The 17,947-nt window shown below is 38.7% G+C and overlaps 1 protein-coding gene across 6 annotated transcripts in view; it reads right to left on the bottom strand.

The window, feature by feature from the left end:
• LOC129731880 (calphotin-like) overlaps positions 1–17,947 on the bottom strand; it is a 167,481-nt gene that overhangs the window by 6,476 nt on the left and 143,058 nt on the right. For 5 of the 6 annotated variants that reach the window (XM_055692242.1, XM_055692243.1, XM_055692245.1 and 2 more), the window contains one exon: positions 317–2,632. In XM_055692242.1, the coding sequence (XP_055548217.1) occupies positions 317–2,632 (2,316 nt within the window). Of the gene's footprint in view, positions 1–316; positions 2,633–3,339; positions 3,661–17,947 lie in introns of those variants that run through there. The other variant, XM_055692246.1, reaches the window with a different exon arrangement.

Below are 17,947 nucleotides of genomic sequence, written 5' to 3' on the forward strand. Positions count from 1 at the left end.
GCCAAAGGTAGGAAACGAAGCAAACTAAATGAAAGGAAACGAATATCAGAACGATGTGTTCCTGAGCCTGTTGAACGTGTTGCATATCGGGAAGATGGAAAAGAAAGGGCGCACGCAAATATACAAAACAAGAAACAAATGGAACTATTTAAATAATGCGGGTTTACGGTTATCGCACTAGATATGAGTATAAAGTAGTATTAAAACGCAACAACAGCACAACTCCGAAAAAGATGTGTGAAACAGAGACGAGCAACTAGCTTGTGACTGACTTAAATTTGGGTTTTTGGTTGATGTGCTAAGAAATGTTATTCACCTTTTTGACTACTAGCTGCTCTGTTGCCTCCACCGGTTTCTGCTTCTGCACTGGCTGTGCTGGTGCCGATACCGGCGCTGCAGTCTCTTCCTGTTCTTTTTGCTCAGTAACTTTTTCTTCCTTATTGCTTTCTGTTTTCTCTGTTGCCTCTTCCGCCGCCGCCGCCGGTTCCGAGACAGGTGCTTCCTTAGTCGTTTGCTCTGCTGGGATCACTACTTCAGTAACTTCTGCCGCGGGCACGGTTTCCGCCTTGACTGCTTCTACTGGTTTTTCCTCTGATACTACTGGGGCCGGTTCTTTGACTGGTTCTGGTTCTGTGACAGCCGGAGCAACAACCTCTGCGGCTTGTTCGGACGTGGGGGCAGCAGGAAGAGATTGCTCGGTAGATTCCAACGAAGTAGGTGTGGTGGCCGCAGGGGATTCTGGCGGGGGAGGTAAGCTCATGGCGTCACTTTGGGACAAAGTAGGCGGTGATGGAAGCGATTCAAGCGAATTCTGTGGGAGTGGAGAGGAAATATCTACGGAGAGATTCTGTTCATCGGCAGTCGCGTCACCTGGGGCGGCAGCGGTGATTGTTGGCAACGGAGAGGGAAGTGAATCTGGCACCGGTTCATCATCGGTAGCTGGTGGTGGTGGTGGAGGCAGATCGTCGGTTGTGTTGCTTACTTCATCAGCTTCCGGAATAGATTCCTTCACTGGTGCAGGTTCAATCGGTTTCTCTTCTGAAACGGCTGGGATGCTTTCTTCTACTTTAGCCTCTACTGCGACAACAACGGGCTCAACAACGGGTGCTTCCGCAACTGCTACTGGTTCTGGAACGGCTGGCTCAACTGGGAGTGGTTCAGGAGCTGCAGGCTCTGCGGCAACTGGTTCAGGAGCAGCGGGTTCTACGGTGACTGGTTCAGGAGCAGCAGGCTCTGCGGTGGCTGGTTCTGAAGCAGCGGGTTCTGTGGCAACTGGTTCAGGAACAGCTGGCTCCGTTACTGTAGGTTCCGCTGCAACTGGTTCCGGAATAACTGCCTCTACAACAATTTCTTTCTTTTCCTCTGCTGGTTCAGCTACCACCTGTGCAGGCTGCTCCACTTTCGGTTTAGACACTGCTTCCTCTTTTGGTTCAGATACTACTTCCTCTTTTGGAGCTTCAGCTGCTACTGGGGATGATTCGACAACCTTTGGCTCCTCGGTAGGCTTCTGTGGCTCCTCGATCTTGGCTTCAGCCTCTACTTCAACCTTGTCGACAGCTTTGTTCAAAATTTGCTCCACAGCTTCGGTAGCTGCTTCCTTCACTTCAGTCACACTTGGTGCGGCTTCTACGTTTTCAGCAACTTTTTCAACAACCTTTTCCTCTACTACGGCAGCAACAGGAGCGGCTTCAACAGACTTGGTTTCGACCTTCTCCACAACTGGTTCTTCGACTGGAGCTACACAAATTTCTTCTGCTGGCTTCTGTTTGGCAACTACGGCTGCCTCAACTGGACTAACAACCTGGACTTCTTCTGTCTTCTTTTGTTCTTCTACCACGACCTGTTCTTCTGCCTTCTTCTGTTCCCCTTCCTGTTCCGGCAGGACAACCGAGGACGTTTCCGGGATCGAATTAAGGGAGTCGGGTTCGGGTTCACTAGTGGCCTGGGACATGGAAGCTTCTACGAATGCCATCACCTGAGAGGGAGGGGGATTGGAGGGCAGAGGAGGTGGAGGCGTGCTATCACCACTTTCGACAACAACCGGTGCAGCAGAAGCGGTCTCTACGGCAACGACTTCGGTTACTTCCGGCGCAACCTCCGTCGCCGCCGGAGCACCTGCCGCCTCCACTGACGGTTTGTCGCTCTCTACGGATACTGGTTTCTCTTGTTCAACAACAATATTATCGGATTTGGTTTCAGTTTGAATAGCGGCGGGTGTTTCCACCGGCGGCACGACAGCCGACTGGGTCTGTTCTTCATTTGCTTTGTTTACCTCAACAACGGCTACCGGTTCGGCCACCTTCTCTGCAACGACAACCGGCGCTGGTTCGGCTTCCTTTACAGGCTCGGGTACTGTCTCAGATTCCGGGGCGGCGGCGGCAGCGACAGCGGGGGCTTCCACAACAACGGATGCTGTTTCCTTCTCTTCAGGTTTGCCGTTCTGAGCCGGAGCAGTTTCGGTGGCTGGCGTGGTTTCCGCGGTGGCAGGTGCAGTCTCTTGGACGGGTGATGCGACGGTAGCTTCAGCAACAGATTCTTCAACAGATTTCACGGGGGCAGCGGCAACTTCCGCTTCGGTTTTCTTTTCGTCAGTCGCCGCTGGGGCCGCAGCGGTAGCAGCATCTTCAGCTGGCTGTAAATAGCAGAGAATAGAAGTCGAATTAAAATATTATGTACGAATATCTTCTTGTTTGGTTGTGAAGTCGAAAGCAAACAGTTGTTCGATCACCCACGAACAGCAACAGACGACGCGCTCAAGTGGGAGAAACAGGTCAGCGAAAGACAGTTTAGCAGCTTATTTGGCGCAAGAAATCGGAAAATTCAACACCCGCACGTGATCGTGCCACGGTGAAACACTCCTAATAAGATCAAAAGCAGACACATCATGTCTTTAACAAACAAATAACATTAGTATGGAAGACATCTAGACTAGCAATCGATCCTGTGTTTATCATTAAATTAAATTTGAACTGTTCTAACATAATTCACATTGTCACAAACAAGTGACTCTTCAACAGTTAATCTATTTCCACTGGATTTTAATTAAAAAAAAATAAGGTCAATATTCGAACTGTATTATTCTGCTTTAATCAACATTATCTCGATCACCAACCATGCGTCTCCTTCATAACATAAGTTCACGTTGAGTTGCTAATATTTTCGCACTTTAACGGTTAAAAAAGTATAGCCAACTCAATATTTCCGGAAAATCTTCGCTTCACTAACTATGGCAACTGATAATTATTTAAAAAAATCACAAGTAGTTATTTGCAAGAATTCTAAATTGCGCACTAATAGTCACAGTTTTAAATTTTTCACACAAAAAAAAGACGAATTCACCTTAACAGCACCCATAATGTAGTATGCAGTTGAACAGCAAATCACAAATATTGCAACCACTATAACCACGAAAATCTTGACCGATTATCGGCTTCCTTTGCACTTAAAGGAATATCAAATGCGCAAGCTTTTCTGAACCTCCAGCAAACTGCGTCTCAGGTTTCTTCGCTTCAATTTTAACCAGATCACAGCAATTTATCACAGAACAACCATAGAAATGCAGATCAAAAGCAGCAAAAACTTTTCCGATCAGCAAACTCGGATAAACCTCTGTCTCCTAGTTCTGAACTCGGTGAAGATTTAGCAGATACTGAACTAATGCAACAGGGTACAAATTAATTTATATGTAGCGTCGTGACCACCAGTTTGTCGTGTCACACGGATGGTCGCTTGTGTGTATGCGCAAATGTTTCCAACACAAATGTTGCGCGCATCCCGATCTCCAAAACACCCACCGCTCCCAGCCCCCAGTTTACCACAAAAGTGAAGGAAAACCGTTGAGTATGTATTGTGGTTCTCGCATAGAAAGAAGAATGTTGAGAGACGCTGAGCAGTCGGCTCTCTGCATAGGGGGTAAATTTCAGCTAGATACAGATTCTTAGGCTATTGACATACTGAGGCGTCAAATGAAGCGAAGCAAGAAGCGTCGCAAAAGCGTCCGAGCTACTTCTTCGAACGTCTATATGAAACGCTCAAACCGGTCATACTCAAGCGGCAACGACGCGTCGGTAGAGGCGGCGAAACAGAACGAGTAGTGTTTTGACGCGCGTATACTTACGCGGTAATACCTTGTTCAGACAAAATCTTCATCGCGAGGTGCTTTACATTTGCTTTGCTTTGTTTTGGTTTGGTAATTGAAAAAAAAGCAAATAGAATACATTTTCGGTTAACAAAATGTTAAAATGTATAAAAAATGTTAGTGCAGTAATACCATGTTCAGACTAAACCTGATATCGCCAGGTGCTTTTTATTCGTTTTATTTTGGTCCTAAATATAGAAAATATCGGGAAAAATTTTCAGGTCGTCAGGAAAATAACACTGGTATTTTTGATTGATATTGCATGCCTAACATACTGAACAGATATCATAAACTAGTTGAACGTTACTCGGGGTCAGCGGGTTAAAAATTTAGAATAATTTCTTATATTTTTTACTACGTCTGTAGCGCAACTGACTTCAGAAATATTTTACTTCATAAAAAAATCTCTATGTTTACTAAAAACGTGATTTACTGTGCTTGAAGCAGCAAACAAATCTTCAATGGAAGAATTCATATTTCCTTTAAACGAAACCGCTGCTGGAATCTAGGAATATGACAACACAACGCATTTGCATCGCTCGCTCCAGTCGCTCCAGTATGTCATAGGAAGCTTCACTCAACGCTTCTGTTTATTCCGCTTCTCAAACGCTCAACGCTTCGCTTAATTTGACGCCTCAGTATGTCAGTAGCCTTACTGTTTGTTCAAGCTCAAGCAGGCTGAGAAATACAACAGAAAAATAGATTAGAACGCATTCGCAACGCGCCACGCTAACTTGCGGAAATGTTGGTCAAGGAATATACTCTATCGATCAGCTTCCCGCGATGCGACATACGGACACGATTGTACGCGGCGCACGGTAAGAGCGTGACGTCGCCAGTGTGCTCCGGTTGTTAGTGGGCAGATCCTGACTGAGTAATTATAAAGCGCATTCGAAAGCACATGATCGTCGCCATCGATGTTGGCGGTGAACGCGGAGACGAACCTTGAAGAAGTGCAACCACTTTGGAGTAATATCAGGAAGACAAAAAACACACCAAACTTGCTTACGTCAGCCTTCGTTGATAGAAAACATGGCACTCACAAGATACCGTTTTGTCGCTACTATGCGGCATTCCTATTAATATCCTACTTGGGGGGAGCAAACAATACTAAGCCTTGAAATGGTTCACGCTTGTCAAATTGACAAATGAATCCAAAAACTTGCTCTCTCCAAGACGGCGGGCCACGTCAATGCATGGTGCTTTCCTGCCACTATCATGTGATCCACAAATTGCAGAGATCATAGACCAAAAAATTTAAAACAGTTATTTGCATGTTGTCGAAATAGTAGATCTACTGCTTGACGAATGGCGTTCCACAATAAAAACTGAAATCTACAACAAAATAATTAGCTTTTTGATCATTTCTAGACGATATTTATAGATACTAACTAAAAGTACTAAACAGTCACAGAAGTATGAATTATTTTGTCGTTCAACATTTTTTAGAATATTAAGTAATTGTTTAACAATAAAACCTAATCATACGAAAAACTGTGCATTCTAAACTTAGGCACCATGAACAAGCAAATGTTCTTTTTTTTATCAAGTATCCTCCTAACAATTCAAGCACAGACCCATCTAACTAACGTTAGTTCAGAAATGGATGATACTGGAAGTACCTGCCTTCTCTACCACTGTTGATACGATGATGCATCTTCGATCAAGTAGTGTTTGTCTAACTGATCGCTTCACTTCTTACGAAAAAGTTTATAAGTTGTTTCTTGGATGTAATTCTAATATATCACTCAAATCATGAATATTAGGGTATCGGCTCTATTATCGTCAGGGGGGTAAATGATGTCCAGGATCGTTAATTACTTGCATGATGGTTCTTCATAATGCAGAGTACCTCTCTGCAAAATATTAGTGCTCTATGAATTCATTACCCCCCGGACGATAATAGGTAGAATCTGACGATAATAGAGCCGATACCCGATATAGTTTTTTTTATAGGTAAAACAAATTTTCCGTTTATTTCCATTCTAGATTGAATCTGTCGTTGACAAATTTATACTACTAGACAGACCAAGTTAAACGTATAGAAGGGAGTTTATTCTAGCAATCTAAGCATCACCAAAAAAGGTCGACTATCGAACAAAAGTGTTATGAATAAACGTAGAATTACTGCTGCAAAAAGTAACGAAAATATAACCTAAACTCCGTAGGACCAAGAATTATAAAGATTTAAGTTCCAAGACTAACACTTAGCTATAATTTATTAGCATGAGTAAATATATAAAAATATTTCATTCCGGAAATCAAAAAAGCAGCAGTAATCCAACTAATTATTACTGATAAATTTTAACCACGTGTATCGATTGGAAAGCATAAAAGTTATATTTTTCGCATTAACATTAATCAATGCGTCCAGTCCAGATGGATAAATGAAAACCCCACAAAACCCATAGTCAGTCGTTCGGAGTCGGAACAGCAAGCCACACAGTTAACACCTACGCGCGTACCTTGTGTGGCTCCCAGCATATTATATGGCGGTCGTTATGCGCCTGAACCAGTTGACCACTTTAAAACGAAACAGGCTCCGGGAGAAAGGTCGCATCGACAGAGGGTTCACTTTGAAAAATAGTCCCAGCGCCGTCGACGCCGCAGCATCATCAGCATCAACAGCAGTAATAGCCGTCCTGCAATCACACATGAATTGCGAGAGCAGCTACGAAGAGTGCGCCGCACTCAAAGCTTATCCGTCCGGACCAGTCGGAGTTGATGGTGCTCCCACACACGCATACATAACTGCCCTCGATCGTTCATGTACACCGCGAGCAAACGGGTAGGAAGTAGTCCCGATGTCGTCTGAGCCCTGAGCGGAAAGAAAGCTAGGGCAATTGAACTATTTGCCAGGCACTGTACTTGCCTGTGAGAGGCGGGCCTCTATGCTGCAACTTCTTGGGCAGCATTCCTCGGGCGCGCATGTGGGAATTGATTTGTTTTCTTTCGACAAACTGCAACGAACGAGACCGGAATCGCGCGCTCTGCTGCCGTCTACCTCGAGGAATAGCCGAATAGAAAAAGTTGATTGGAACTCTATGATATACACGTTGTAAGAGCCAAGTACCGCGTGGGTGACTAATTTAACTTGATTTGCAAATGAATGCCTCAATTTAGCGATGAAATATTTAGCGCGATTTGTTGGTTTAGTTTGGACATTAGGAACACAAACATGAATCTAAAGTCATTTTTTCTCACGAGACCTCCTTTGTTTTTGAAATCTTCGAACCAAAGGATCATCTAGAACTAGTTGTTATAATATTTTGGGTGCTTAAAACATAACGTTTTTAATAAGTAAAGTAAAAAAGGTTTGGTCTGCTTTAGGAAGATATGGTACATTTTTTGACACAATACGTGACATATTCAGTAGAAAAAGGTTCAGGTTTTTGTTAGATTTTCCACGAGAGTGACAACTTAGATTGCTTTTCGGTGTTGCGGCTGATGCGTTTATGGTTGCCATGCGAATCGTGCACTACTTGAGTGATGGCAAATATCTTAAAATAACAATATAGTTCACTCTCGAAATTTCCCATATATTTCCGTGAAGACAGACAGGGAACACCCCCTCTTGTGGTGAAAAAGGTAACTAAACTCATTGCACAGTGGTACAGTAGGGCAATTTAGGCGGACATAAGCTTTTCGTTGCGATTTTGGTTTGCGGTTTAAAGCCATAGTTTTTGTAAAAAGTTTTTTCTTATACATAGTCCTAGTCCTCTATTTATGTGCGAATGAAAATTAGGGTGGTCCTAAAATCAACGAAATAAAAACAAACTAACTTGTTTTTATTTGCATAAATAATTGTAAACATTCTTTGGCAAACTTGTAGACCAACTTATTCTAAGTAACTTTGTAAAAAAAACTTTTTTGTAGACATCAAATTTGGTTTCCAAAAACAGTCTTTTCGCTCTATTTTTTCAATTCAAATATAAAAACAAAGTTTTCTTCGGTAACTTTAATCAAAAATACGCCAATTTTGACGAAAAAACATTGTCGATATATTGTACAGATGAAGAGTTTTCACTATTTCTATTTTAGGCCCTTTTGATATATTGATGTCTCCGTTTAGGGCAAACATAAATAATATTTTTTGGTATCATTTGAAAGAACAAATCTCGCGTAATTTTTTAAAAGGACCTATCTTACGTTGAGAGACTCTCTTTGTTTACTTTCTCTTTGATCAATAACTATGTTATATGTCCCATATTTCATGACACTCAATGCATAGTAAGCAAGACAGTATTACAATCTCTCGATTAAGGGAAGAAAGCTTGGAAAATATTTATAATGACGACGTAAATAACGAAACAAAGTGAGAGAGGAGAGAATCTCTCATTATTATTAGGTCCTTTTGAAAAATTACGCGAGAAATATTGTTTAAATATTGTGAAGAAATACCGAAAGTTGCTTAAAATTAGTTGATCTACAACTGTACCGATGAATGTATACATTTATTTCTGCAAATAAAAAAGTTAGTTTTTTTATTTAGTCAATTTCAGGACCACCCTAATTTTCATTTGCACATAAAAATAGACTAAATATAAGAAACAAGTTCTTAGAAAAAAATTTTACTCTACAACCACAAAATCCCATCGAAAAACTCATGTCCGCCTACATTGCCTTACTGTACCACTGTGCATTGTTGTTGAATTTCTGTGAGCGTTGACATTCTCACACACGAAACTGAATTTACTCAATTTTAGATTTAGTTGACTCAATTTCATACTTTCACAGAAAAAAATATGTTTCAGACTTCGTGCGTATATTGTTTGTGTGTAAAACTAACACCATTCCGGGAGTTAAATATGGATAATATAATAGATGTAGCTTATCGAGGCACAAAGAAGAAATATTCAAATAATCAGGCCACGACGTGTAAATGATAAACTAATTCCAAGTTGCTATATACGTGGTTCCCTGTGTAACTTCACTAGCTCAGATCCATAACGGGAAGCAACTACGAAATGTGCGGTCGTCAAGCTCAAGCTCAATAATCAGGCCACGAAGTGTACAATTAAATGAATGTTTCAATTACCTCGTGGAAAAGATAAAAGAAGAAACCGCACAATGGTTGTCAATAGTCGTATATGGTTGTTGTGCAACTTTTAGCTATCAATTTAACAATTTAAGTATGGATACATATAATGTTGTAATTGGTTTAAAAGCTTTATTATATTATATACAAAAGATATTCAACAAAACAAACATAATTAGTGATAACAACTGTTATGCAAAAACTATTATTTAATGTTTAGTTTTCTTCGTTTTGAAAGTATTTTTTTGTTTTTTTTTATCCCTCCGAATTTTTTGCTCTCCAGTTCTAATCTTCGTATTCATCACTTGCAGCTTTGCTTCAACCAGAATATTTATGTATTTATTAGCTGACCCGACAAACTTCGTACCGCCTATTTTTGTGTTTAATTTAATAAATTTCAACATTCCAAATTTATTGATTTCTTGCGATTTGTTTATATCGTTTGAAATTATTGGTTTTATCGGAATGACAACATCCTCGACTTTTGCCTTTAGTACATCACCTCTATTCCGAAAACACTCATATTGGGTGGTATTCAGTTATTTTCGTTGTTTTCCAGAAACTGAAAGTGGTCATCTTCGAATTCAAGATGGTGTCCAGGGTCAATGCTTGGCTTCTATACATTATTTCGATCACGGAAATATTCATATGCAGTAGTATTCGGCTGTTTTCCAGAAGTTGCCATCTTATAATTCAAAATGGTGTCTGAGGTCAATTTTTAGCTTCATGCATCATTCTGGTTAAAGAAACACTCATATTGGGTGGTATTTGGTCACTTTAGGCTATTTTCCAAAAACCGGAAGTCACCACCCTAGATTTTAAAATGGCATTTGGAGACAATTTCTGCCCCCTGATCGTCATTCTGGTTTAAGAAACACCAATAATAGGTGTTATTGAGTCATTTCGGCTGTTTTCCAGGAATCGGACGTCACCATCTTAGAATTAGGTATCGAAGAAAGGTATCGAAGCATCTCATATTGGATGGAAATCGATCGGTTGAAGAAATACCCATATTGGGTGGTATTTGGTCATTTTCGGCAGTTTCCCATTCACCGGAAGTCGTCATCTTACAATTCATAATGTTTTTTGAGGTCGCTTCGTAGCTTCAGTGCATCATAACAATCCCGGAAATACCCATAATAATGTTATTTGGTCTTTTGCCACTGTTGTTAAGGAACCGGAAGTCGCCATATTGGATTTCAAAATGGTATTCAGAGACAATTTCTGGCTTCTGAGCGTCATTCTGGTTAAAAAACATCCATACTAGGTGGTATTTGGTCATTTTCGTCTCTTTTCCAGTCACTGGAAGTCGCCATCTTACAATTCAAAATGTTGTCAATTTTTCTGGCCTCTTAGCATCATTCTGGTTAAAGAAACACCCATATTTGGTTGTTTTTGGGTCATTTTCGGCAGTTTTCCAGTCACCAAAAGTCGCCGTTTTACAACTCAAAATGTTGTCTGAGGTCGATTTGTGGTTTCAGTGCATCATCACGATTTCGGAAATACCCATATTGGGTGATATTTGGTCATATCTCGCTGTTTCTCAGAAACCGGAAGTCGCCATCTTGGATTTCAAAATGGTATTCAGAGACAATTTCTGGCTTCTGAGCGTCATTCTGGTTAAAAAAACATCCATATTAGGTGGTATTTGGTCATTTTCGTCTCTTTTCCAGTCACTGGAAGTCGCCATCTTACAATTCAAAATGTTGTCTGAGGTCGACAAACGTACAAACCGTGGAACACCACCCAATGATTGCCTCATACATAGGCGAACTTTATTATTATAAAATATTCAGCCGAGTCCACTTCACAATAAAATGTGCATTTTTTTCAGTGTACCCATTAGGGTAATATTATTGTCAAAAGTTACTCTTTTTGCATGTCGTGTAGAACAAAATCAGAAGTGGCGCACCTAGCGGTCGAAAAGGTGACTAACGCTTCTGTCATTTTCAATTTGTCTTCATAATTTCACGTAAGTGAACTATATTGGTATTTAAGATATTTGGTGATGGTTTGGTGTCATGCGTTCCTATCTTTTTTAGAATGCGGTTCGAAAACCGTGATTTGTTTCAATGACACTTCATTGTTATTGCACTATTTGGTAGTGAAGTTTTGCATAGTTTGATTTTAACTATCAAAACGTAACACATTGATAAGGCAGATGCTGCCGACTATTGAATACCATTTCGCAAGAATTTCCCAGCAAGTCGATTAAACATAATATTTCTGATGGTTTCCATACCAAATAACCTATCGGATAAATTCGAGTGTTTCTGATATGAATGAAACTTGGCATACATATTTGAATTAATAAAGTGAGTGTTTTCCAAGGGTGGAGTTTGATTTTAAACTAAAGAGTAGTTTTCTAATTGAGCGTATACATTTTAGCATACAGTTTATTTTGAGTATTGTAGCTCAGAAATCTTCGATTAAATAGAAAATCAGTTGTAGGGAACTAATAATGCAAAGCAAAGCCTTGGTGCTACACTCAAGCCGCCTTTTACGCGGGAGATACATGCCGCGTAAAATAAAAACAACGTGAAAAACAACCGCGTAAATTCCGGAATCCACGTAAAAAAACGCGTTAATTCCGAAATCCGAGTAAAAAAATTGTTGGGATCCGCGTAAGAAAAAAATACGGCATAAACTCCGGAGTCTGCGAAAATTCCGCAATCCCCGTAAATAAAAACCGCGTAAATTCCGGAATCCGCGTAAAAATAGCCGCGTGAAAAAAAAAACGCGTAAAAAGCGACCTTAGCTTAGTGTACATTCCTAATTGACCTTCCGTTTATTACACACAAACTTCTCGGTCAACTGTTGGTGTACAAGTACAGGAGAAGTGCAAGGCTAGCGCTACGATCCTATTGACACTAACCGTTTCTCACTAGCCGAGATTCGAACATACGACGACTGACTTCTTAGATCAGATTCGTAACTCGAGACCGGCTTAAGAAGCTAATAATGCTAAGTAAAGAAATTTTTCGGAATAGTAAAAAAATTACAGTGGAAAGTTCAGGAAGAATTGATTTTGATTTTTTTTAAATTCATCACTTTTCAGAACAATTAAGTTTCAATGATGGGAGCTTCGTAGCTTCGCAAGGTTACAGAGTCCGCTTTGATAAGCGAGTGGTCGTGAGTTCGAATCTTAATAGAATCAGGCCCTTTGGTTGTCAAAGGACTTTAACATGGGTTCATTCTCAGGCTCTCCACTACATACCCTTCCTTCAAGCTGAATTCTATAGTACCCTTGCTGACTTTCATCCTAACAAAAAAAGTCCCTCTTATAATAAAACTGTTCTGAGTAACGTATAATAGTTCTCTTCAGGGAATTGTAATTATGATGCGGCTGTTATTGGCTGGAGGAACGAGGTTTCGATAAGACTCCTTCCTCTTGACAAAAATATAAGTCCTACTTATAATAAACCTGACCAAAGGTGAAGCATTGAGTGCCTCTTCAGGGAATTGCAATTGTGACGCGGTGTTGGTAGGAGGAACGAGGTTCGATAAGACTCCTTCCTCTTGACAAAATAAGTCTTTCTTATAATAAAACTGATTTCAGAAATATTTACAGGGAATTGTAATTGGCGATATTGGCACGGAGGAACGAGGTTTTGATAAGACTCCTTCCTCTTGACATAATAAGTCCCTCTTAGAATAAACCTGGCCAGAAAGGAACGTTAGGTGTAGCCTCAGCTCAGGGAATTGTAATTTGGCGATATTGGTAGGATAGAAAAGAGGCTCGGTATAGTAGAGCAGTAAGCTTAAAAAAAAGGGTAAACTCTCACACACAAGCACGGATATAAATGAAAAGAGCGTATAATTCACTTCAATAGTGATACTGCCAATAATATGAAGTACGGAGTACAGAAAGCACCTGGGCAATATCACAATAGATCAAAATGTCTCTGGTCGCAGGGATGAGGTCACTCAGAGGAAAAAAAATGTTTCAATGATGTAATATTATTTTGAAAAGCTTCTGAAACATCCGTTTTCAATAATTTAGAAAATTAAACTCAGTCAATTTTATTTTTTTACTATCGTACATTTTTTTCGTAAGTTTCATTCGTGATTCTCCAGCCATAGCTCAAAAACATTGTATAATCATAACTACATAGTTTAGTTTTTACAGCAAAAAAAATGAATGGATGACTCGAAAGTTAAAATTCTTCGAGATAACCATTGATTTATTCATTCCATCTTATCGTGAGTGATTGGTTACAATAAAGGCATATTTTCGTGTGAACTTCACATTTATTAAACTTGATATTGAATTATCTCTAAAACGATATGCATTTTCAAATATCAGCAATAACTTTTTGATTTGAAATTATCACTAAAAAAAGTTTTCCTTACATTTCTCCATCCGAAACGTTCACACGTTTTGCAACAATGGCAAATTTTAACAAAAACAAAAACAAAAATAAAAACAAGAAAATTTTCAAATGCCTATGTAACATCAACCCTCTAGTTTCCAAGTCCGCCTTTAGACGGGCTTCGGTAAAATCACTATAAATCTTTATAAGCATTCATAGTGATTTTACTAAATGAGCGACGCACATAGGAGTATTTGAGCCAAAAAGCTGGCCAAAAGTCCAAGTCGCTCTATTTTGGTAGTAATTGGATAGATTTATATCAAAAACGTGTTATTTTCGTATAATCAACACAAAAAAGGTGACATCCATTTAAAACGTCATCCAATATATAAAATATTACTTTAAATTCGCTTAGTCCATTTTCAAAGATTTAGAAATTTCCATATTTACAAAAATGTCAATAAAATAAAAAAGAGGAACAAGGAGGAAGATTTTTCTTTTCGTATATTTTCAGTAGGCTTTGACCTTTTTGTCAATGAATAAAGCTTCGACGGGACTTGCGCGGAAGGTTACTAAATCATATAATTGATTTCACAATATTATCGATTTTTCGAGGTCGGTTTTCACAATCACTTATTTAGTAAACAATCCATGATTAATTTATGCATTCAACGTTTTAAATATTGCAAAACATTTTACTTATCTTGTAGATTATGTCCTGTGAGAAAGAAAAACTATTTGACAAAATTTTTCAATTTTTTACGCCACCCGAGCAGTAGCACGCATTTTTCAAACTGACCAATTTACTGTGGAATAACTTTGAAATATAACAGTTTGGTTTATAGACTGTTCCGAAAATTATAAATACATCTTCTTTCTTGAATAAAACAAAAAATACAGGATTTTTCGGGTCATTTTATTCTGAAATATAGATAATAAGTGTTTTCTTTCCAGTTTCAATTCAAGTTGGGATTATTTTTCGTAGGATACGCGAGTTCTCTAACTTTTCTCTTAACACTACTCATAAGCTTTTGCACAGTGTGTTCTCCGACCATTTTTACCACTTTAAGCCAATCTTTTTTAAATTTTTCAACATTGTCCGCTGGTTTGACATATTTCCTCAGTTTTGCCTTGGTCAAAGCCTAAAAAGTTTCAATAGGGCAAATTTCAGGGCAGTTTGGAGGATTCATCTCCTTTGGGACAAATGTGGCATTATTTGTTTTATACCACCCTAGTGCATCCTTAGAGTAATGGCAGGAAGCAAGATCGGGCCAAAATATTTAAGGATTGTTATGCTGCTTAACCATGGGTAACAACCTTTTCTGCAAACACTCTTTCACGTAAATTTTACCATTCATTGTGTCATTCGTAATGAATGGACGAGATATTTTCCCACATGCACAAAGGGCCTGCCAAACCATTACCTTCTTGCCGAATTTTTCGGTGTAAATGGCTTTCACTGGTCCAGGGACATCCTTTCCCTTCGGTGATGTATAAAATTGCGGTCCTGGCAGAGTCTTATAGTCCAGTTTTATGTAGGTTTCGTCATCCATGATAACACACCCCATTTTTTGGTCAGAAGTTTGTCATAAAGCTTCCGAGCTCTCGGTTTCACAGATTCAGTTTGTTTTGGATTTCGTTTTGGCTGCTTCTGCTTCCGACGGGTCTGCAGACCCATTCTTCCCTTGGCACGCATAACGTTACTCGCCGAGGTTCCAAGCTTTCTCGCCACATCTCGTACTGATACTGAAGGATGCCGCTTGTAGTATTCCTTAACCTTTTTGTCCATTGTGGGATCAACAGGCCCGGGTTCTCTAACACGTCTTGGGGCATCAGTAAATGTGCACTCTTCACAATACTTCCGCAATGCGGTTTAAACTGCTCCGACATTTATACTTTCTTCTTTGGCTAATTTTCTTATAGAAAGACCTCTCACGATGCCCCATTTGTGCACAATTTGCTTTCTTTGCTCGGGACATTTTCAAAATTTCGCACTAAATGTTAGAAAAAATGACAGCATTTGTTTCTTTTGGATGTAAACAACAGGACGCAGCCAACGTTTGGTTAAATACTGCACGTTATTTGAAATGACGGTTGATCGTAAATGTATTTATAATTATCGAAACGGTCTATATGTGATAAGACACCAATGCACAGTGGTCCAATAAGGCAAAAAGTGGAACTTAATTCCATAGCGCCTTTCAACTTCATCCTAGCTTAATAGTGTCTTCAGAGCAATTGTTTGTATGAATGACCCGCATAATCGCAAATTATCAAAAAATATGAAAAGTGTACTATACTTAAAATAAAAAAATTAACTTTTTTGTGTTAAGAGATAGAAGAATAGTTTATTCAGCAAAGTTGTAGAAAATTCAAAAATATGAAACTTTGTTGAACAAATGAAAATCCTATCTCTTTTCGGTGCAAAGTTATAATGTACACTACATGGAACTTATTTAAAAGTTAGTTTTTTGTACTTAACTTTTGTTAGTTGCATTTTACACGAAAGTGTAGTTCGGAGGAATTGTTAGAGCATACAAAACACACATTTTTGTCGAAGACCATATATCTCCAGGACTTTTCCTTACAAAGTTATATCATATTTCAGCTTATTTTTTCGATAACGTCAAGAACGTATAGGTTAAAAAGGGGCAAGTGGAATCATGATGTCAATACACTTCCTTGAAGTTAAGCTGAAGTACTATAAACTTCTTTAGGTTCCATTTGTCCCAATCCACCCATTTTAGAGTACGGCGAGCATATGTCACTGTAGGTTTTCATATATCAAAAATACTAACTTTTTTGTGTTAAGAGATAGAGAAATGGTTTATTCGGCAATGTTTTAGAACGTATAAAAATATGAAACTTTGTTGAACAAACAAAATTTCTATCTTCATTGGGAACAGAGTTCCAGAGTATTTCACGTAAAAGTTACTTAAAAGTTAGTTTTTTGTATTTAACTTTTGTTAGTTACATTTTACAAGAAAACGTTGTTCTAAAGAAGCATTTGGGCATACAAAACACACGTTTTTGTTGAAGGCCACACATCTCCACGACTTTTCCTTACAAAGTTAAAGCGCATTTCAGCATATTTTTTCGATAACTTCAACAACGTATAGAATAAAGATTAGGTGGATTGGGACGGATGGAACTTATAGTAGTTTCGAGCACTTGAGCTAAACTTTGAGAAAAAGAATTGCCATCATGATTCCACTTGCCCCTTTTTTCTTTATACGTTCTTGAAATTATCGAAAAAATATGCTGAAATGTGCTATATCTTTGTAGAGATAAGTCCTAGAGATGTGTGGCCTTCAACAAAAACGTGTATTTTGTATGCCCAAATGCTTCTTTAGAACAACGTTTTTTTGTAAAATGTAACTAACAAAAGTTAAGTACAAAAAACTAACTTTCAAGTAACTTTTACATGAAATACTCTGTAACTCTGTTCCCAATGAAGATAGAAATTTTGTTTGTTCAACAAAGTTTCATATTTTTGCACGTTCTGAAACATTGCCGAATAAACTATTCCTCTATCTCTTAACACAAAAAAGTTAGTATTTTTGATATATGAAAACCTACAGTGACATATGCTCGCCGTACTCAAAAATGGGTGAATTGGGACAAATGGAACCTAAAGAAGTTTATAGTACTTCAGCTTAACTTCAAGGAAAAATATTGACATCATGATTCCACTTGCCCCTCTTTAACCTATACGTTCTTGAAGTTATCGAAAAAATAAGCTAAAATATGATATAACTTTGTAAGGAAAAGTCCTGGAGATATATGGTCTTCGGCAAAAATGTGTGTTTTGTATGCTCTAACAATTCCTCCGAACTACACTTTCGTGTAAAATGCAACTAACAAAAGTTAAGTACAAAAAACTAACTTTTAAATAAGTTCCATGTAGTGTACTTTATAACTTTGCACCGAAAAGAGATAAGATTTTCATTTGTTCAACAAAGTTTCACATTTTTGAATTTTCTACAACTTTGCTGAATAAACTGTTCTTCTATCTCTTAACACAAAAAGTTATTTTTTTTGTTTTAAGTATAGTACACTTTTCATATTTTTGACAATTTGCATTTATGCGGGTCATTCATACAAACAATTGCTCCGAAGACACTATTAAGCTAGGATGAAGTTGAAAGGCGCTATGGAATTAAGTTCCACTTTTTGCCTTATTGGACCACTGTGCAATGGGTTCTGGGATAGCATGAGGGGATGTTTCAACTGAAATCAATTAAAAATATTGGAAATCGTGTATTTTGTATGTCGGACTTTTGACCAACTTTTTGGGTCAAGTACTCCTATGTGCGGTTGAGGACGTAGATGCTTATTTACTTTATAGACTGTATGCAATCGATTGGCCCAGATCACATAATTTCGATAATGCCTAAGTCATAATTTATTTCACTGACATGATTTTCACTGAGAATTGACTCGGATGATACTTAATAC

The sequence above is a fragment of the Wyeomyia smithii genome, chromosome 3 (genome assembly GCF_029784165.1).
Source record: "Wyeomyia smithii strain HCP4-BCI-WySm-NY-G18 chromosome 3, ASM2978416v1, whole genome shotgun sequence".
Lineage (NCBI taxonomy): Eukaryota > Metazoa > Arthropoda > Insecta > Diptera > Culicidae > Wyeomyia > Wyeomyia smithii.